Here is a 22,641-nt window from a genome sequence, read left to right as displayed (position 1 = left end):
CATTGTATAACAAATTATGGGCAAGAGATCCTCATGAAGTTAAAGAGGAAAACAGGTTAAAACTACCCTTTCTAAATGTGGATTAACAGACAGGAGATTCACAATAGCAATTTTTAGCTTTTCAAATATTCAAATATTCTATTTTTCAAATATTCTAATTTTAATTAATTTTTTGTTACATTTTAAGTTCTAAACTGTCTCCCTTCTTCCCTCCCCACTCCACATTAGAAAAGGCCACCACTATATATACATCTATATGTATGTATATAAAACCTAAAAAAGTACTATGTGTACTTTTATTTATCAGTTCTTTCTGTAGAAGTGGATAGCATCTTCCTTCATAGGTCCTTTGTAGTTGATTTGAACATTTTTAATGCTTAGAATAACTTAGTTGTTCACAGCTGCTGTTACTGTATACAATGTTCTCTTGGTTCTGCTCATTTCACTCTTCATCAAATATTCTTTAAAGGAAAGGAAGTCAGAAATATCTAGAATCTGTGGCCCTGCTTTCTATGTAGCCCTTGAAGCAATAATGAAGAATCCCATTACAATTATATTGTTACTAAGAGTAATATTATGCCTTATGATGATCAAGTTTGGCCCTGAAGAGGAGAGAAGAAAATGCACATCCCTCCCTTGGGTCAAACTTGGTTAGTGTTACTCTACTGCTTTTTTCCCCCTCTCTCTTCTTCCAAAAAACTTCTTTGTTAGATGGACTAGATCTCTGCCCAGGGGAAGGGGAGAAATAATTTGTATATTTTAGCCATGTCTTTCCTGATTAAGTATCTGATTTTTTTCTTTTTAAACTAAGAACAAAGATTCACATCTATGGGAATTAGACTTCATCTTCTTAGGTTTTATTCCATCCATTGTTCCAGACTATTAAGATCTTTTTGATTACTGATTTTATCATCAATCTAGTCAGTATACAAACATTTATTCATACATCTAATTAAAGTAATTAATCACTTATTAATTCATAAATTAACTACTGAAAGGACCAGGAGGGTCAATTGATGTAAAAATTTGCTTGGTTTTTCTAGGTATTCTTACATTCTGGTCCTCCTATTAAGCATATGCTATGTACTGGGCATTTGGGATACCAAGACAGAAGTGAAACTTTCCCTGCCCTCAAGGAGCTTACATTTTCTCAGAGGAAACAACACATAGATATATAAGAAGACACAAAATTACATGTTTTAACAAAAGTATTTTTTAACTATCCTTCCCAGCTTGAAGTCGTATGCAATTTTAACAAGTATGCCATCTATGTTATTTAAATTATTGATAGAACTCGTAATCAGAGGACAGCATAAATGACTCATAGCACTCCAACAAGAAAATTCAATCTAGGCTGGCATTAATCTTTTCATTAACATTGTTTGAGTAGAATTGGTCAGCCCATTTAATACATCGACAAAAGTGTACTGCCACCCAACTAATATTTCCTTATCTTCTTCTTGAGGAAATCGTTAGAGAGTTTTTGAAATGATTCTTTATAGTTGAGATATAACTATGTCTTATAGAAATTTACTGGTCTACCAGTCTAAGAGTTCTGGCAAGAAAGGAAAAATAGGATAAATGACTTTACCAACAAACGAAAATCAACAAGCATTAAGCAACCATTCTGCAATGTATTGTGCCAGGCACTAAGGGAGATAAAAAAGATAAATAAGGCATAGCCCTGACCTCAAGCAACTTCTAGTCTAGTGAAGAGGGAATGGCTGGGGGAAACATAAAATGCATATAGAGATAAATATAATGCATGAGAGAACTTTTTTTTTTAATGTACCCCTGAAACCTTTAGATTAGGCTTTCTCGACTTCCGTTCCTAAGTGTTCACAGACGACCTTTCAATCATCTGCTCTAGAACTTTGCCAGGGTCCCCATTAAGCTTATTGGCCTATGGTTTTGCAGAATCCACTTTCTTCCCCTTTTGGAAAATCAAGCTATTTCTTCTTTCTAATCAATGCAATCCAGAACTGTCTGTAAACTTTTTGGAAGAAAGTCTTTGTCAGTGATCCTTGTGAATTCTGCTTCCTGGGTCAGGATGGTTTTCTCTGGGCATTTTTTTCTGTCCCTCTGCAGTCACGGCTGTTGTAGCTCTCCCACTGGCTGACACAGAAGAGAACAGATTAACTGAACTGAGAACTACATTTCCCAGTTTACTCTCCTCCGGTGTCTCCCCCTCTAGAGCCGAGGTGGGCGATTCCACAGGGCACTCTCTCGCTCTCCCTGCTGAGCCGTCCTAACCAGGACGAGGCTTAGCTAGGCGAAGGGGTGGGAGGCGCTTGCATTCACTTGGGCTCCAGCAAAACCTGCCCTATGCAGCAAACGTTGCTGCTATCCGCCGGCGGACTCCGCTACAGCACAATGCAGTACTGAGGCGCCCGGAGAGGCTGCAGCCGAAGCCAGCCCTAGGTGGTGCCGCAGCAGCACCGGGCTCGGCCGTCATCGGCAGGCAGTGCCCGGTGCTTCGGGCTAGGGCGGAAGGCAGGAGAAGGCGAGGGAGGACAGAGCGCCCGCGTGCCAGCCGCGGAGAGAAGAGAGGAGAGGAGAAAGGAGGAGAGAAAGGAGAGGAGAGGGGAGAAGAGGGAAGGAGAAGAGAGCAGAGAGGAAAGACGAAAGGGAGCGCCCTCCGGGGCTGGGTGCCCGCGTCTCCACCATGAGCATCTCTCCCTGAGCATCATCCCTGGCTGGGGCAGGCTGAAGGGCAGGGAGAGCCATGCGGGCTGCGGAGGCTGCGGAGGCTGCGGCTCTGCTGCCCTGGCTGCTGCTGGGCATCTCAGGCATCTTCCCGCTGGCTCTGTGCAGGTTGCCAGGTAAGTTCCCCACCGTTCATGACTGCGGGATGGAGGGAGCTCCGCGACGCACACAGGCCACTTGCTCACTGGCAGATTGCAGGGATGCGCTAGAAAGAGGGAATCCCATTCCCCGGATGTCTGAGAGCAATTGTTTTGATGCGGTTGTAGAGGAGTAAAAAGCCAAAAGGGACGGGGTGCGTGCGTGTTTGTGTGGTCGCGTTGTGCGAGAGCCGCTGGAGAAGGTCTTCTTCTTCTTCTTTTCTTTCTGCAGCCTGGGAAAGATGAGGAAGGGGGATGCCCTGTCTTTGGGCCCCGAGCCTGGAAGCCCTCTCTGGGGTGCGCGGGACCGGGGCTCTGGGGCCGCGTCAGTTGCCCGAGAGAGTTGGGGGAATATCGGGGAGTCCGAGGGCTCTTGGGCCGGGGTCTCTTCCCAGAGGGGGACTTTTTTGTTGTTGTTCGCTGTGGGGATTGCATCGTGAGAAGGGCACGACCGACTAGTTGGGCAACCTTTGGGTTCGGGGTGATGATTTTCGTCTCCTCTCCTCTTTCCCGGCTTCCCTCTCCCCCTCCACTTCTCCCACCCCGGAGGAGACGCCTTATTGACGGAGCTGGAGAGAAGGAACGAAAACCGCTTTCTGGAGCGAGAGAACGTCGTGCCCCTCCGGCTCATCTACCGCTTGGGAGGCGAAGACCAAACTGGCCATGACGTGCTCACCACTCGGATCCGGGGCGCCCCGGCTGGCGGCGGCACCGGCGGCTGGCAGGTGAGCGGAGGGCTGCCGGCGGAGGTGTGTGTTGTGAAGTAGGGGGCGGCGGGGGTGGTGAGGTGGAGGGGGCGGAGGTGGGTCTGCTTGGTTTCTCCGACGCCCCTTGCCAGCTGCCCGGGAGCTGCCACCCCGATCAGGTTTCTGTTGCCTCGGAGACAAGGTGCCTTCCTTAACACTGGCGGCCTCCATCCATCCAAATGCTAGTCATGTCGGATGCTCACTGCAGAATGGGTGGCCTGGCCAGGCCGGGCGGGCAGAGCTTGGCTCATCTCAAGTTCAAGTTTCTGCAGGATGCCCCCAAGCTTGGGCAGTGACTCCGCCAGAGCAGAAAAGCACAGATGGCTACTTTATTCCCTGATTTAAAAAAAAAAAACAGAGAAAATGAATATATTCATATTGAGTGAGAACAGTGTTGTAATGGGACAAAACTAGGGTGAGATTTTACTCCAGAAGAGAGAAGACTTTGTATCTTAGTAACCTTCTCAGTAATAATCAAAAGCAAATTGGATTAAGAAGGCCAAAACAAAACAAAACAAAACAACCATCCCTCTCCACCTCCTCCTGCTAGATTTACAGCTCTCTGATTTGCGCATACCAAGGAGGGTGCCCATCCTCCGATTTCCTAAAAAGGTATGTCTCTTGTTAAGGAAGAATTTTTAGATGCAATCATCCCAAAACGTGTTGATTTGGAAATATTTTAATGGTTTAATTTTTAATTAGTGTAGTATGCTTCCATGAATATTAGGAAGCTATAGCTTACCTGGAAATTTATTTGGAGTTGTGAGTTAAATGCCATAAATGTTAATAGTGATGTAAATATTTGATATGTTTATAAAAATTGCGCTGACAATTCACATGAAAATGCAGGAGATCCTTCTGTATCTAATGCAGTCGTTGTAACTGAAGATTCACATAGACCTGGTTGAAACAAAATTATACTGAAATTTTTTTCCTATGTAATAAGGTCCATCGATAGATACCTCATCAAGAATAGTGCTTTGGAAGCTTTTTTTATATATTTGACAGTCACATGAACTTTTCCAGAGATGTGTGATTAAAGTGATGTTTACATGGAGAAGATATCATGTTTGCTTTCATAAAATTTCCATGTTTCTACACATTTTAATTCTTTTAAAAGTTTACTAATGTATGGTAGTAAGATATCTTTCTCCAGACATATGATTTCACTAATGTAGAGGACTCCCAGTGAAGAAACTGCCTCTGTCAATGCAGATGGTCACTGTTCTGTGACTCACAGATTTAGAGAGATTCCAGGACCCTGAAGCAGTTGAGTGACTTATCCAGGGTCACACAGTCAGTATGTCAGATAGCAAAGTGCTTTGAACCCAGGTCTTGCCAACTCAGAGGCCAGTACAACAACTACTTCTGGGTCTCTGTGCACTTTGCTAGGCAGCCTCTCAGATAGTCTAAAGGGCCACAATAAATATTTTTATTAATGCTAAGTCTTTATGAGTTAACTGGCTCTAAGTCTGCATGAGCTAGCTGTAATTAAGGGTGGTATTATTTACCCCAAGATATTATTTTTCCTCTGTTTTGATTGACATCCATAGTTTAAAGTAAAAGTAAGGACCTGCTTTTCCTTACTAATCAGGCAGTTTCATTTTCATCATTAATAGGAATGTCCTTATAGCAGTCAACTTTAGGTAACACTCTTTAAAATGTAACAAAAAATTTTCTGTCTTAGGAAGGGACTCTAAGACAATAAGTTGAAGAGAAAGTGTAAACTTTCATCAGTAGAGGGAATTTTCTCCTTGGGACTTCCCTCTATCATTGAAAATACAGTTCCAAGTCCTTATTCTATTATGGCAGAGAAAGGAAGTTCTCTCCTTTGTAAAATGGAGTTGAGACTATTAGATCTCTGAGGTTCCCTTTCAGTTTTAACTTTCAGAGACTCATCTCTCCTTCCCCAATTTTTTCTTTCCAATAACTGTGTTAGAGCAGTACTTCTTAATCTTTTGAAGTTCATAGATTCATAAATTGTTAGAACTGAAAGATCTCAAAGGTCATTACTTATGACCACAGTGTTCTACAGGCTCATTATTTTTTAAAAGTGAGCTGATAAAAGCATATATTTATAAGAGGGAGATGAAAAATACTCTGTGTTTGAAAATGCTTTATAAACATTTAGGTCCTATAAAAGTCTGAGATGTTGCTGGAAATCCAAAAGCATATATTCCTATACTTTTATTTTAATGAGAATTATGTTTAACTATTATTTATCCAGAAAAAGTATATGTGTATCTTTGTAAATGCATGTATGTCTATATCAAAAAATCTCTTTCTTGGTGTCTTTATGTATACTGGCCACCAGGTAGTTGTTTATTTGTTTTTAACTACAGAATTCAATGATGTTTTCTAAAATGTTCTCAAATCTCATGGGATAATAGATTTCATGAACTACCCTTCTTGGCTTCTCTCCCTCATCACTATTATTTTCCCCCCAACTCATTGAGTGTCACTGACCAACAAAATTGTCAGGCTTTATTAAACATAAATTACTATTCCATGTCAGAAACGAAAGTATGGAGGAGGGAACCTAGTAAAAGGATTTTAACCCCAATAAAAGGATTTGTTCTGTGAAGTTTGAATTCAGTCAAAGAGCTGCATTTGAGGACCTAGGGGGCCACATGTGGCCTGAAGGCTGCAGGTTCCCAACTCTTGGTATAGACAATGCTTCTCATAAATGTGACTATCATAAGAAACCACCTAATAGACTCTCAGGAAGACACTGTCATGTCATCAGTGGTGTCTTTGAAGTCACTTGAAAACCATTAACATAGAAGATTAAAACAAATTTTCTTAGTGACTTCTGTCTTTATACCATTGACATTTCCTGGTAATTAGCATTGCCTCTTATATAGGCTCACATTAACCATTAGGATTGAAATGAGTTGTGGGAGCTAGAATCGAATGATATAATTAATCTCCAAGCACAGGGGATACAAAGAAGAAGTGAAAACAGCCCCTGCCCTCAAGGAACTTAAATTCAAATGGGAGGAGACAGCCTGTTCGTAAAAAGGTTTCTACACAATCTATACAGAGTCATTATGAGTTGAAAATGCCCACTGGTCCTAGGCAACCCTTTCTTGAAAATAGTAAGTTAAAGTGTTTCTTCCATTTTGCTGTTTGCATCGTTTCTATGAGAGCAATCTACCAGTCAGTAAAGCTATGTGCTGTTCTTTCCAATGCCCATGACGCTGCATTTAAAAAATAATTGTAGTGATATCTTTTTTTGTGGTAGGAATGTAAACCATTATTTTTGTCTCTGGCTTGTACATGATGCCCATAATCCTATGGAAGTTGTGTGGTTTTTTTTTACCAACTTCCTTTCCATTTAATAATGAACTTTGTATTCCTGAATTCTTTTCTCTAAGCCAATATGATTAATGTAATAATCATAGATTGTAAAAATGAATGCTTTTAACTGAAAATAAGAACTGAATCTAATTGTTTGTAGTTAGTTCCACTAATGAATGCCTGTGAATATAATTAAATGAACATAGTTATTAAGATTTACAGAAATGTATTTACCATACAATGAAAATACTACATTAACTTTTTCAGAGTACCATGTCACATATTTATGATATTACTTGAGTGGGCTAAATGGTGCCCAACTTACCTGAAAGAATTCACCCTACCTTCAAAAGTGTGTTAGACACTATAGATTTTGGTATGCTTAAGTAGCATGGAGGTGATTTTGAAGGCCAGGGCTAATGGAGCATAAATTATAACAGATATTATAAAGACTGAAAAGACTTCTGAGATAGTCTCAGAATGTCTGTTCAAAGACCAGGCTTGGTAAATTCAAATAGCTTCATCACCTGGAGGAGGTAGTTCAATGACCTAAGCAAAAACACTTCCTCTAAATTCAAATAGCTTCATCACCTGGAGGAGGTAGTTCAATGACCTAAGCAAAAACACTTCCTCTCTCCATCTTGACTCCACCATCCCCACCCCCCCAGCCACAGCAACTCAAAATACAATCTAGAAAGTTATAGAGGAGTTTTAATCTGTGTTGGTGGATAGAATACTCACACTAAGAAAATGCAAAAAAACTCTATTTCCTTTGATTGGAATTTCTTCAATTAATTACCCAATTAATAAACATTTAGTAAGCACCTACTATGTGCCAGGCATTATGCTATTTAAATAAGTTTTGGTTTCGACGTGATTTCACTGGCATAGTGATCTTCTGTTGCCACAGCTAATGTTTCCAATGCTGATCAATAGCTGTTCTTCAATTAACAATTTTCCAGAGTTGTTTGGGGGCAGTGAGGGTTTAAGCTACTTTCCCAGGGCCACACAATCAGTATATGTCAGAGGAACATCTTGAACCCCAGACTTCTTTATTCTTTCTCAACTGGCGGGATCAGGTCCGTTACTGCTGGCTGAGACATTAGCAATATGTTATTTCTGAATGTCACAAGAAGTTTCCAGGAACAGACTACAGCACAATACTTATTAATTATGCATTCAAAGCAACTGTATAACTTGCTTCATTTTTATCTCCAAAATGTGAGCAATACAACTATATTTCTTCTTTTAAAAAATTTGAGTTCTGCAGAGACATTGATTATTTGGTCAGAATGCAATCTGTCTTCTTGGGTATGAGGCCATACTTTTTGTAGTTCTTAAATTCACAGTTGTACGGAATCATGTTTTCTTTTCAGATCTCAAGGATGTTTATTAGGCTATGCATGGAAATTTAAAAATGGCCCAAGGCCTTGTTTTTAATGTTCATAACAAGCACACTTGACTGAGGGAAGTCTTGATGCTTTTTAAAAATTTATATTATGGCAAAACATAAGATCGAGGTCACAGACCCTTTCTATGCTTTTGAAGTATGTCCACAAAACCTGAAGACAGACAAAACAAGGCAGTCTGAAACATTAGGAGTTATCCTTTCATCTGGCCTAAAATAACTTGTGCTGAGTACATTTCTATTTCTCATTCGCTTTCAATTCAGTTCAACAAACAGTTCAACTGAAAGTACTGATTAAGTATGTATTTGCATTTGGGGACGTGTAAGCATTTCATATTGGATCGTCTTGACTCCCGGAAAAAATAAAATTAGGTAGGGATGTTAAAACCGTTTTTTTGGTCTGCCCTTCATTTTCTTCAGCATTTTATCTTTTGCTCGTGGTGCTTTTGTCTGCCTACAAATGGGCTCTCCTCTTGTCAGAAACTATTACTTTCAGTAGATGACCTATTTGTGTCTTTACTCTCCTATTTGTTGGAAGGTGATGATACCTCCAAAGGAGTCAGATAGCTCCAAGACCATGGATTGAAGAATGTGACAACCTCCTCTTTATGTACTTGGGATAATTAGTGATGACTGGGAAGAAAATCCAGACACCCAGGAGGGATGCACCATTTTTATGACTCTTTCTTACATGCATAGCTAAGTAAGGATGAGCCATACTCAAAAATTGTGCTGCTTAAATTCGGGAACTCTGAGTCACCTTGACAGTGAATTGACTGGAGGACTGCTTCCCTTGCATAAACAGAGCTCCCAGGAGTTTTTGCTTTGGTTAAGTATTTTGGAGGAGTAATGTAAACATTTTTTTAAATGTGAATTTGTTAAAAAAAAAAGTAGCTGAATGTTAACAAAGTGGTGGAACTGATCAAAATGTTATGTGCTGCTGGAGAAAGAGGAAGGGGCCGCAGGGCTGCTTTTCGATTGTTTCCTGGAATATGTAACTTGCAAATTTACAAAAGTGAAATTCCCAGGTGCAGGTTTTCCCTAAGTCCTGTTTCTACACTATGGGATCCCATTCTTTATAGTTCTCTTGAGATTCTCTCCATCCTTATGTCTCTAGGCCTTAGGTGTGGTGCTTAGTGATTTTACGATGCACAGAGGCAACTAGGATGGCATAACCACCCCATAACTTACAGGTGAGGAACTTCAGGGGGTTAAAGATGAACAAGGAACACCCAGGAATTTATCGGCCTTCACCTGTGGCAAAGGACTAGAGTATGTTTTGTGTTCTCCGTTTATGTCTACAATATTTGCCAGATGGGAAGAATTGTTTGTTTATTTTTGCTTATAGAATCCTATATCCTGAGATGTTCCATAGTACAGGTCTTTAATGTTTCTGTCTCTGAGTGATGCTTATAGGCCTAAGTGATACCTATGGGTACTACTGGCAAGCATAAGAATAGAAAGGGAAAATGTGTGTGTGTTGCGGGGTGGGGGCAGGGAATGGAGCCAAGATGGTGGAGAGAAGCCAGGAAGTTGCTTGAGCTCTACCCAGTTTCCCTCAGAACAAGTGTTAAATCAAGTCTCTAAAAGAATTCTGGAGCAACAGAATCCACAAAAAGACAGAATGAAACGATTTTCAGCCCAGAATAACTTAGAAGGACTTCAGGAAGGTCTGTCTCACTTGGGTAACAGTGGAGCAGAGTCCAGCACGGAGGGTGTCCGAGAAAGCCAGTGGGAGGCTCTTAGCCACAGCACAGATCATCATTTGATGCCCCGAGGTCCTGGCTCAGCAAGCCAGCGGTACAGCAGGCCAGCTGTGAGGCCTCTAGCCCCAGTGTGGAAGGCAAACTGCCATTCTGGGAACCCCTACCACACCAGGTGCGACTAGGCTGGACCACCCCAGTGCAATGGGCAGACCACCAACACCCGAGGCCCCTGATGCAGAGAGCCAGTGAACAGACCCCTGGCCCCAGGACCCCTTGGGAAAAGCGTGAGACAGTGCCCCCTAGCAAAAAGTTTTCTTATGGGGCTAGAAAAAACAGTAACAAAATCCATCTAGAAGAACAAAAAGTCAAGAATGTCAAGTGAATTAATAAAAAAGGCAAAGGAAGGTGGCCCGGCCTACCAGATCTAAACTATATTATAAAGCAGCAATCATCACAACTATTTGGTACTGGCTAAGAAATAGAGTGGTGGTGGATCAGTGAAATAGGTTAGGTACACAAGACACAGTAGTAAGTGACTCTAGTAATGTACTGTTTGATAAAAACCCAAAGACTCCAGCTTCTGGGATAAGATCTCACTATCTGACAAAAAACTGCTGGGAAAACTGGAAAACAGTATGGCAGAAACTAGGCCTAGACCAACATCTCACACCTTATACCAAGATAAGGTCAAAATGGGTACATGATTTAGACACAAAGGATGATACCATAAGCAGATTAGGAGAGCAAGGAATTGTTTACCTGTCGAATCTATGGAGAAGGAAAGAATTTATGACCAAACAAGAGATAGAGAACATTATGAAATACAGAATGGATAATTTTGATTACGTTAAGTTAAAAAGTTTTGTACAAACAAAACCAATGTAATCAAGATTAGAAGGAAAGCAGAAAACTGGGAAAGAATTTTTACAAGTATTTCTGATAAAGGCCATATTTCTCAAATATAGAGAGTCAAATTTGTAAGAATACAAACCATTTCCCAATTGATAAATGATCAAAGGATAGGAACAGTCAGTTTTCAGAGGAAGAAATTAAAGCTATCTATGGTCAAATGAAAAAATGTTCTAAATCACTATTGGTTAGAGAAATGCAAATCAAAATAACTCTGAGGTACCACATCACACCTATCAGAATGGTTAACATGAGAAAACAGGAAAATGATAAATGCTGGAGAAGATGTGGGAAAGTTGGAACCCTAATAGTTGTGAACTGATCCAGCCATTCTGGAGAGCAGTTTGGACCTAAGGCCAAAGGGCTATCAAACCATGCATACCCTTTGACCCAGCAATAGCACTCCTAGGGCTGTTTCCCAAAGAGATCAAACAAATGGGAAAAGGATCCACATGTACAAAAATATTTATAGCAGCTTTTTTTGTGGTGGCCGAGAATTGGAGATTGAGGGGATGCCCATCCATTGGGGAATGGCTGAACAAGTTGTGGTATGTGAACGTAGTAGAATGCTATTGTGCTGTAAGAAATGATAAGCAAGCCTATTTCAGGAAAAATCTGGAAAGACTTACATGAACTGATGCTGAGTGAAGTGTGCAGAACCAAGAGGACTTTGTACATAGCAACAGCAACATTATGCAATGATCAGCTATGAATGACTTAGCTCTTCTCAGCAATACGATGATCTAAGACAATTTCAAAAGACTCATGAGGAAAATGCTATTCACATCCAGAGAAAGACCTATGGAGTCTGAATGCAGGTCAAAGCACACTATTTTCACTTTTTTTTTGTTTTTCATGGCTTTCCCATTTGTTCTGTTGCTTCTTTCACAACATGATGAATTTGGAAATATGTTTATGTGATATATAACCTGTATCGGATTACTTGTCATCTTGGGGAGGAAGAATCGGAGGAAGAGAGGAAAAAAAAAATTTGGAGCTCAAAATTTTATAAAAAATGAAAGTTGAACACTATGTTTACATATAATTGGAAAAAATAAAATGCCATTTCCAAAAAAAAAAAAAGTAGGGGGATGGAACTTGAGAAAGAATCAAGGAAATTAAGAAAGAAGAAATAAGTAAGGAAGTGAGGCAGGGAAGAATAAATGAAGGGATAAAGGAAGAAGAGAGAAAGAGGAAAAGGAAAGAAAGAAGAAAATAGTAATATAGAATAAATATGCAGAGGTTTGCAAGTGCTTTACATATGTTATCTCATTTGAAAGAGGAAAGGAAGGAAGGAAGCAAAGAAGGAATGGAGGAAGGGAGAAAGGAAGAATTGGTATTGTGGGGAATAGTATTTTGCCACTGATAATTCCCTCATCCTAACTCAGAATCACCCAGACCACAGGTTGTTGCTATCTCTTCTACAGGATTTAGATGTTGATACTTTAGATGAACTATCTCAGATTTTGTGATAGAGTAGAAATTTATGGGATATAGCAGATCTTATTCGTTTTGATATTTTTGTGAATGGCAAGTGAATTTGTAAGAACAATCAAAATAAAAAGAAGGGGGAAATCGCATGAAAAATATATGTTGCCATTGTTTATCCTCCAACTGGATGCTTAGACTGATTACTTGTAATCCTTTCTGTATAAACAAGTGATTTCTGATATTAAACCCAAGGAGTATCAGATTAACTGGCATTGTTGCTTTTTAGAAGTCCACAGGCAAAATTTAAAGGCTAAATGAGGATCCATATTTATAAGCTTTATATCTTCCCAAAGAAAGGAAAGGTAGCATAAGCCCCACAGAATTCTGGTCAATATTGTTACTTCTTGCAGTTTTGATCCAAACCTCAGATTTCATTACTGTGTGGAACCTCTCATGGTTGGGGGTGGGGTGCAGACCTGCACTGTTGGAGGGGTGCCTGGATTTTGAGAGGTTCCATATTCTTATCGGTGGTCACACAACTAAGTTATGTCAGAGATAGGCCTGGAACTGAAGTCTTCTAGACTCTGAGTCCAGCTTATTGTCCATTATTCTGTGCTGATAATAATCCATCTTACTGTCTAAGGATTTTAAGCCTTTTGTTTTCCTGCTTTTGTCATTTGATTTTCTCTTGAAATAGAAATCAACTTTCTGAATTGTAACCTTTAAGTAGATTACATACATGGTGTGTATTTTGAGCTTAGGAATAAAAATGAAAAACTCTGTGCCCTCATATATCTAGAAATACCAATACTACCTAAAAATAGGGGAAGTAAAGAATTTAATCTTTTTAAAATTAGGATATTTCTTCTAACAGATGGGTAGATTTCAGAATCTATACATACAAATTAATAAGAGGAAACAACCTTTTTTTTTTTAAATCACTCTACTTTGCCAAGGACGGACACTTCTTAGCAGTACTTACCTTTCATTGGATTTTTATCACTAAAGAAGATAAGGATCTCCAGTGAGTATGGAAAGCCAGTAACACTTTCCAAGGGATGAGAGTGGAGTACTCCTATTTCTCAAATAGACTTCAGTTCTCCACGTGAGTCAGTAAAACTCCCAACTGATTGCTTACCCAGGTTAATCTCCCCTATCAGGCACTTCACAATTTTTTTTTTCGGTTTTGGGCACGATTCTGCTTCTCAGGCATGTCAACTTGACTATAATCTTTATTTTTTTTCCAACAGTGAGGTGAGGACCTTCTTCCCTCTCTCTTGGACGCAGCTCAAGCAATCCTCTAAACTCTTCCTCTATCCTTGGAGGAAGTAGCACAGTGATTTAAGGAACAACACTGATAATGCTGCTGTCAGGACAGAATAACTCCAGTACTTCAATGAGCTGTGATTTTACTAGTGTGCTTTCTCCCCCCTCTTCTAGTGGATGAGCCTCATGAATTGCTGTGGCTGGAAAATGACCCAAACTAACCCACAATAACAAAACAATCATTACCTGGCAGTCAACCTCCCAGTGACGAGGGTCTCAGAACTTAGCTAGGCTAGCCTTAGGCTAAGGATGGCCTGCCTCTGATTCTGTACATGAAGTCTTTCCAACCCACTAAGATGTACCAGCTCACATTCTGCACTGATATAGCCTTTGAGAGATCAAGGTTACCTTCGTATCACTAGGAATGGAATGGGATTTTTATTGAGGGACATGAGGAGCTTCATGAACTAATCATCTGGTTCATCAGATCTACTCTAGTGCTCTCAAGACTCTTGGACATCCTGTTTAGAATCCAGCTAGGGAAACAGGTGTCTTATCCATGGCAGAAGGGAGGCATATGGAAAGTGTAATTATAGTCAAGTCAGGAGGCCTGCGTAGGGGTAGATGTCTGCTTAGGGACTAGTCAAAAGCAGGTTAGATATACATCAAGGCATATGAGTAATTTAGGAATAATTAAAAAATCAGCCAATAAGTTAGCACAGTGTGGTGGAAAGCTGGATTTGGAGTCAGAGAACCTGGGTTCACATTTTGGCTTTACCAGTTATTCTCTGTAGGACCTCTGACGTCATTTAAGCACCTTCGACTTCAGGTTGCTAATCTGTAAAATGAGGAGACTGGAATAGATGATCTCTAATATTCCTTCTAGTGTGACATCTATGGTCCTTTGGTCTCTTTGATGGCTGCAGGCAAAATCAGTACAATACTCTTTGGGGAAAGAAGGTGCTCTGATTTCGTAGACATTTTGCGAACTTTTTATTGTCAGATTCTCCAAGCTTATTATTTTACTTCATCTCTCTAGTTCTCAAAGGGATCTACTTCTTTTCTTTTCTTTTTTCTTTTTCATAGGCTCAGTACCTTGGTCGTGGGGAATAGTGCTGGGGAACATGGTGTTGGGGAATTATCTTTATCTTCTCAAGAACTTTTAGTCATGACTGGTGCCATAGCTTCTGGGTTCATTGGCAGGACACAATGGGATGTTTTCTGAGGATTTGGCAGGCTGTTCGGGTGGCGAGAGGAGGAAGAGAGGATGTTGGGTCTTGTCTTCCTAGATAGTTTGTCCCCCCTGACCATATTCCAACTTGTTGGATATATATAGTTGATGCCCTAAAAAAGCAATGTGGTTTTTTTCACAAGTCAAGTCAGTACATTTATTAAGCACCTATTAAATAATTAAATTAAATAATAAAATACATTTATTAAGCACCTATTGAATAATGTAATTAAATAATAAAATACATTTATTAAACACCTATTAAACATTAAATGGTGCCAGACACTGTGCTAAGCTCTAAGGATTCTAAGAAAAGCAAAAAACAGTACCTGCCCTCAAGGAGCTCATTGTCTAATGGGATAAATAACCTAAAAACAGCTATGTACAAACAAGATACATACAGGATACGTTGGAGATAATCTCAGAGGGAAGGCACTAGCATTAAGGATGATCAGAAAGGCTTCTTGCAGGTAGAATTTTACTTGAGACTTGAAAGATGCCAGAGAGGACCAGAGGCTGAGATAATGAGGGAGTCTATCTCTAGATAGATTTCCAGGTAGGGGGGAGAGTCAGTGAAAATGCCTGGAGTCAGGAGATGGAGGAAAAGAAAGGAAGCCAATGTCACTGAATTGTAGGGAACATGGAAGGGAGGATGGCATAAGAAAACTGAAAAGGGAGGAAAGGGACCAGGTTATGAAAGGCTTTAAAAGCCAGACAGAGGATTTTATGTTTGTTGTTGGTGTATTAGGGAGCCACTGGAGATTACTGAATGGGGAGGTGAGATGGTCAGGCATACGTTTGGGTAAAATCACTTTGATGGTGAAGTGGAGGATGGACTGGAGTGGGGAGAAACTGGAGGTAGGGAGATCAGTCAAAAATGAGCAAGAGATTCTTGTAATTTTGGAGATGGAGGAAGGGAATAAACATTTATATAGTTTGAGGTAGGTGCTATTATCCCCATTTTACAGTTAAGAAAATTGAGGCAAATATAGGTTAAGTGACTTGCCCAGGGTCACACAGCTAGCAAGCCTCTGAGGTCAGATTTCAACTAACTGCCTCAGATGGGGAGATGGAAAATTAGTTTTAATGTAGCCACTTAGGTTTGTGCCCAGTTCCATCTCCAACTGTTAGAGCCACTCTCTGGCTATCACCTGGAAGTGATGTGATATGACATTAGTTATGAGTTATTTTAATAAATACCTTTCCAAAACAAATGACAAGACCAAAATGTAGACAAATAAACACCTATGAGGACAGAATAAAGTTTTTTTTTAAACTTTCCACTTTTACCAAAGCAAGCAAATGCTCAGTTTCCAGACCCATTATTCTGAATAAAATAGTGGTCCAATCCGTATATAGACAAAACTCTTAGTGACTTGGATAGGAGACCATGCCTTCAGTTTGCTCATCTATAAAGAGAAGGGCTTGGACTAAATGGTCTTTGAGATCTCTCCCAGCTCTATTTGCTAGGATCCTATGATTAGAATTTCTGAAGAAAGTAAACATTTCGATTCAGGACTGTAAAAGTAATGCTTCCATTTTGGGGCCTACTGTTACAGAAGCTATATGGTAGCTCTTAGGTTTTGAAGGTGCTTTCCAAATATTGTCTTATTTTTTTCCTCCCAATAATGCTGGCAGGTATGTGCTATTATTATCTTTTTACAAATGAGGAAATTGAGGCCTAAGGAGATTTTTTTGCTCAGAGGTTTAAATGACTTGTCACAGAGCCTAAGGCAGGATTTTAATTTAAGTCGTCCTGACTCCAGGTCCAACACTCCATATACCATGTGCCACCTCTCTGCCCCTAGAAATACAGCGGTCTAGGGGTACAATGGGCTACTAGGTGGCGCCATAGTGCACAGAGTGCCGGGCATAGAGTCGGGAAGACCTAAGGTTAAATGAAAATCCTAGCTGTGTGACCCTGGGCAAATCACTTAACCTCTGTTTGCCTCAGTTTCTTCACCTGTAAAATGAGCTGGAGAAGGAAACGGCAAACCACTCTAGTATCTTTGCCAAGAAAACCCCAAATGGAGTCACAATGAGACAGACGTGACTGAAACAACTGAACATGAACAAAGTAGAATGATGTACTGGGTAGAGACCTGATCTTGGAGTTAGAAAAACCTAGATTCAAGTCCAGGCTTTTAAACATCCACACAATACCAACTGTGTGACACTGGGCAAGTCACTGATTGTCCAAGTCAACTGTGTCAAACTATGTATTTCAGAACATTTGCTGATCTGCCTTGGCAAAGGGGCTTTTCTCATTGGAGAATTTACTGCACTAATGAAACGTGCTCAGTTTGTGTATATGTGTGTTCATATGCATACGTGCATACATACACACACAGCTGGTCAGTGTGTACTCATATGTTGTTTTTAGGCTTAATCCCTTAATAATTATTTTACCAATGAATGGCTGAAGTATTTAGTAAGCCATTTTTATAGACAAAGCACTGGGGGATATAAATGGGGAAAGAAACTTGGGGAAATATGTACATAGGATTCATTTGCTCCCAAATTAAATCAGTCTTAGTTAGCAGAATGATCACAGTGGTAAGCCAAATCTAGTAATGCTTCTTAAGGACTTAAAAAAAAAATCAGGTCCTGAGGGCTTCAACTGTAGAAAAGTAGAAAAAAAATGTATTTGTTCTGAGATCCTGTGAGAGCTCATCTAATTTAATCGCTAGGTTAAGTTTAGCATTATGTTCTTGCACAGCTAATGTTCTTTCATAGTTCATGTTCTCACATAGTTAATGAGGTAAGAATACCATTAATTTAGAATCTATCATCCATTTCAGTTTGAGAATATTTACTGTCCAGTGAATAAAATAAAGCTTTCTAGGGGTTATTTGACCAATCATTTACAATTTGACTTGATTCTTTTAATTTTTAAACAATAAAGCCTGCAGCTTCTACTTCTACCCCCTTCTAGAATAATAAGGTACACATTCCTTGGTCTACTTTGCATTGCACAAACAGAAACCAACCTGAAATATGGCTGCTAAGAGAAAGTCCTAGTTTTTACTAACCTATGTTTTTGTTCCTGAACTTTTCCATTGGCTTTTTCCTAGACAATTCCTTCTGTTTCTTTCATCCCTATTTATCTTCTTCCCTGTCCTCCCCTGCTACTTTACACTCTTCCATTTGCCATATTCCTCTGAATGGAGTTGGCCTGGGTTTGATTCATCTTCCCATGGCCCTTAGCTTGTTTTGCTGTTATTTCCTCACTCTATTTCTGTCAGGTGTCCCTTTCTTTCCTTAGCAATTAAAGTTAAAAAAACAAACCAAAACCCTTTGAAAGGCCATTTATATTCAGTGTTGGGAATTCTGCTAGTTGTTTACTGTTAGACCCGTTTCTTTGAGGAGTCATAAAATGAAATATAATCTTACTGATCAGTTTTCCTATCTTATACCTGACTTTAAATCAGGGGTTCTTAACTTGTTTTGTGTTATGGAACACTTTGGAAGTCTGGTAAAGATGAGATGGGGGTCAGCTACTAAACCAACCCCAGGAACGCTGATTGACACTATCCATGCCAATATACAAAGCTACCTTACTTTCTATTAACTCCCTTAATTACTTTGACACCTGTATCAAGTCATTTAATGGTTTCTTGTAGTTTATATTTACTGAACATTACCATCTTTGCTACTTGTCACAGAATTTTTTCTTCTTCTGTTGTTTTGTGTGTTTTTTGTATTTTATTGATGGTCTTTTCCCTACCATCTTTATTACTATGTACTAACTCATCCCTCCAAAAAAAAATCCCTCACTTGTAAGACATAAGTATAGTCAGGCAAAATGCATTGAAACATGTCTAAAAATGGATGCCTCATTCTATATCTTATCATCAACAGAAATAAGAGATTTATCACAAAGACTAGTCACCAGGTAATTTTCCTTGGTCAGGGCAATTCACAATGACCTTTGTCAACAGGGTGGAAGGGTTGCAATTTATAGGAGGCAGTATCCCTCCTACTGATGAATTCAGGAATCCTTGAAATATTATGAGATATGATTGATTCTACATATCATGTTTAATCAAAAGAATTGGTAGATCTCCCCCCCCCCCCGTCTAATGTTGCAGTTTGGCACTGGGTTAATGTTTTCATTTATTTTTCTATAATTAAACCCCCTATTGCTTTCTTGAATAATGTAATTACTCTGTTTATTATTCTTTTTCTTCAGTTAGTCACCATATATTGGCTTGCTGATTTTACATCTAAGTGTAATTACTTTCTGTTCTCTTCAACCAGGAGATGGTTATATTTCATGTGTAATGATTTCAGGGGCAATGGAAAATCTCCATATGCTTCCCCCAACCCACCGCTACCTTATGCTTCCCTTATTTACTGCCTCAAATATCTCTGTTAGGGTCTCATCCCTTTAGTTTGGTTTTGATCTTCATTAAAATGCCCATGCCCTTGGGAGGCATATAACTTTAAACTGTTATTAGTTATTGCTATTAGCCACTTTAGTGTGGATGAAGGGTCTGAAAACAGACTTCTTTGGGAGGAGGGACAGAGGCTGGAGAAGAGGATCTGAGATGTAGAAGGGGAGGAAACCACAATCAACAAAGAAGAGCAAGTCTTGAGAAAGGAAAGGCAGAATTCATAATTGTTCTTACTAGAACATCCTGACTAATGTGGTAGAAGGAATCCACTTGAATTGGAGCAGAGCGATCCAAATTCACTGGAATCTGAGACTCTTAGAAATGGAAGGAGTCTAGGAGATTTCATCTAGTCCTCTTAAACTGCACTTTGGAAAGGACAAGGACTAGGGCCTGTGATTTCATTGAGATAAGGATTCCTGGGTCGGCACCTAGCCTTCCGGTACTGCCTAGAGCAATGGAAGGTTAAGTATTTGATCAGAGTCACACCACTGATATGTGTCTGAGTAGGAACTCGAACCCAGATCTTCCTGGTTCTAAGGCCAGCTCTCTATCCATAATGCCACAATGCCTCTCATTTAGCATTTTCAGGTTTGCAAAGTTCTTTCTTACCTTGAGGTACCGCAAGTGTTATCACAGTCATCTTACTGCTGGAGAAGCTAATGCTCAGAGCTGCTAAATGACTCCTCTATGGTTAGATGGTAAGTGTTGGGCTTGGGATTTGAACTAAGGCTTCCTCTGAATTGTCATCCATTGGAGTTAGGAAGTTGTTACTGGTGTTGTTGAGTCATTTCAGTCACGTCTGACTCTTTATGACCCCATTTTTGAGTTTTCTTGGCAAAGATACTGGTGTGGTGTGCCATTTCCTTCCCTAGCTCATTTGACAGATGAGGAAACTGAGGCAAGGTCAAATGACTTGCCCAGGGTCATACAGTTAGGAGGCGTCTGAGATTGTATTTGAACTCATGAAGATGAGTCTACCCGATTCCAAGCCCAGTGCCCTATCCACTGCACCACCTAGGTGCTGACACATAAATGTTAGCTATTTATTATTATTATTATTTGACCATGCTACCTTAAATCCCCCTAGAATGCAGGAATCCTTTTTTATTTAAGAGTATCTCTGTCCTATCCAGCTTCTGCTCAGATACTTCCAGTGAGCTTAGTACTTATCAAAAACAGAATATTTTGTTGTTGGAAAGCTTGACTTGGAGAATTTTGGAAATTTGCTGAGCCAAATTTGTGTCCCTGATACTCCCACTTACTGGTCCTAATTCTTACAGAATCCTTATAAATGGTCACAATCCAGGATTTTTCCAGGTTTTCTTTAGGGCAGATTTTTCTTCAGCATCCATTTTTGCCTCATTGCCTGGCTCTCTTCAATTTAGAAAAATATTGGGCCAGTAGAATTGGCATGAACATAAGCCATGAGATTTTACTTCCAGTCTTCCTTGCAGCTGTGATACCCATAGTGTGTTCCAAGATAGTATGAGACTAAAAACTTTGGCACTCTCTTCACTGTGGTTTCGTATTATTCTTCCCTAGAGTTTCTCAACAGCACTGGCTAATTTGCTGATTTCCTTCTCATGATTCTTTTGCTTCAAATAAATGGTGAGAGTTTGCTTAAATAGATACATATCTATATCAAACACATATACCCATGTATGTGAGCTCTAAAATCCCTTTCTCTGTTGTCATTCTCCCTCTCCCTCTCCCTTGCAGCTCCAAACCTTTTTCTTTATCCTTATCATGACCTCCGATTCCTTGACCTTTTCTTTTTTACCAAGCTATCACCCCAGCACTGGATACATTCTCCTGCCTTCTCCATCGTGACCCCTTGGTCAACCAGTTCAACCCTACACTGTCTCTTCTGACAAATTCTTTGCTCCTCATCCTCTTGCCCATCTTGTCTTCCCAAACCTGATCCTTGGAGTATTTTCACCATCTGCTGCCTTTGCTCCTTCATTTGCTGTTGAATGAAGCTAGAGACGTCATGAAACTCTGCTAACTGGATGCACTACAAGTTTATGGTAGAAAAGAAAATTCTCTCCTACCTCCCCAATTGACTCACCATCTCACTCATCACAGAAACTTTTCCAAACTTTTTGACCCTCCTCAAACCACCAATTAGGAGGCTATTGAATAGTCCAGGAGACAGGTGATGAAATTCTGAACTAAGTTGATTATGTGAATAGAGAGAAAGGGACAGATGAAGAGATGAGAAGAGAGAGGGGACAAAATTTGGCAGCTGATTGTATATGTGGGATGACAGAGGCTGAGGAGTTGAAAATGATGCCAAAGCTGTGAACCTGGGCGGCTGAAAGGTTGTGAGATTCTTGGCAACAACACAGAAGTTCAGAAGAGAGGTAGGTTTGACAGAAAGATAATGTTAGTGCGTAGTACAGATCACAACTCAGCCATGCCTGCTCGTCCTATGAAACTCACTCTGTTTGTCTATGGGGACACCTGTCACAGTCACAGAGTACTGTGAGGGCAGAGATTTTCTCAGTGGTACCTGCATAGTTACTTATATGGATGCCCAGCTAACAGTTAGGCTATAACTACCCTGAGATGCCATCTGCAGGGTAGGAAAGGAAGTTGAGTTGGGGGATTTGGAACTTACATAGCAGAGGGAGGGTACAAAACTGGGGAATGTTGGGAGGAATAAGGTTAGGTGTGGTTGTGTTAGAAATAGATTTTAGACTGCCTATCACAGGATGTTGGAAGATCATCCATCTTCCCACCTTTCAATTGGTTGATCTCATACCCCTTAGGGTGATGTAATGTCTCCCACTTTGGAAACCACTGTGATAAGGTATATTTGTGTAATATCCAAAATTTTCCTTCTTCAAAAAGCAGCACTACAACAAATTAGAGGAGCAAGGAAAAAAATATGACTAAAGCATGGAGGTCACATGATAAAACAGACATTTTTCATTATGTAGAATTTTACAAGTTTTTGCACAAATAAATCTAATGTTGTAAAAATTGGAAGGGAAATAGGTAACTGGGAAAAAATCTTTGCAATAAGTTTCTCTAATAAAGGCTTCATTTCCCAGATATATGAAGAACTGATTCAGATTTGTAAGACCAAAAACCATTCTCCAACAGATAACAAGCAAAGGATATGAAGTCAGTTTCCAAAATAAGAAATCCAAGCTGTTAGCAATCATATAAAATGCTGTAACTCACTAATAATTAAATAAACACAAATTAAAGAAATTTTGAGGTTCTACCTTACGCCTATCAGACTGGCAAAGAGGAAAATGACAGATGTTGGAGGGTCTGTGGGAAAATAGATATACAGAGCATTATGATCTGTTCTAGTCAATTTGAAAAGCTTTTTGGACCTATGCCAGAAACTAGGCTGTACGCACTTTTTGACCCTACTATACCAGTACCAGGCG

At 39.9% G+C, this 22,641-nt stretch overlaps 1 protein-coding gene across 3 annotated transcripts in view; it reads left to right on the top strand.

Annotated features, from left to right (window-relative positions):
- Positions 1 to 2,184: 2,184 nt before the first annotated feature.
- The window catches only part of ADAM22 (ADAM metallopeptidase domain 22), a 276,346-nt gene continuing 255,889 nt past the window's right edge, over positions 2,185 to 22,641 (top strand). For 2 of the 3 annotated variants that reach the window (XM_078151853.1, XM_078151849.1), the window contains exons 1-2: positions 2,185 to 2,822; positions 3,393 to 3,568. In XM_078151853.1, coding sequence (XP_078007979.1) covers positions 2,726 to 2,822; positions 3,393 to 3,568 — 273 coding nt within the window. In that variant the 5' untranslated portion in view covers positions 2,185 to 2,725. The remainder of the gene's footprint in view (positions 2,823 to 3,392; positions 3,569 to 22,641) is intronic. The other variant, XM_078151856.1, reaches the window with a different exon arrangement.

Source organism: Phascolarctos cinereus, unplaced genomic scaffold, assembly GCF_003287225.1.
Source record: "Phascolarctos cinereus isolate Bilbo 61053 unplaced genomic scaffold, phaCin_HiC Scaffold_1;HRSCAF=81, whole genome shotgun sequence".
Lineage (NCBI taxonomy): Eukaryota > Metazoa > Chordata > Mammalia > Diprotodontia > Phascolarctidae > Phascolarctos > Phascolarctos cinereus.
This window is presented reverse-complemented; position numbering and strand designations above follow the sequence as displayed.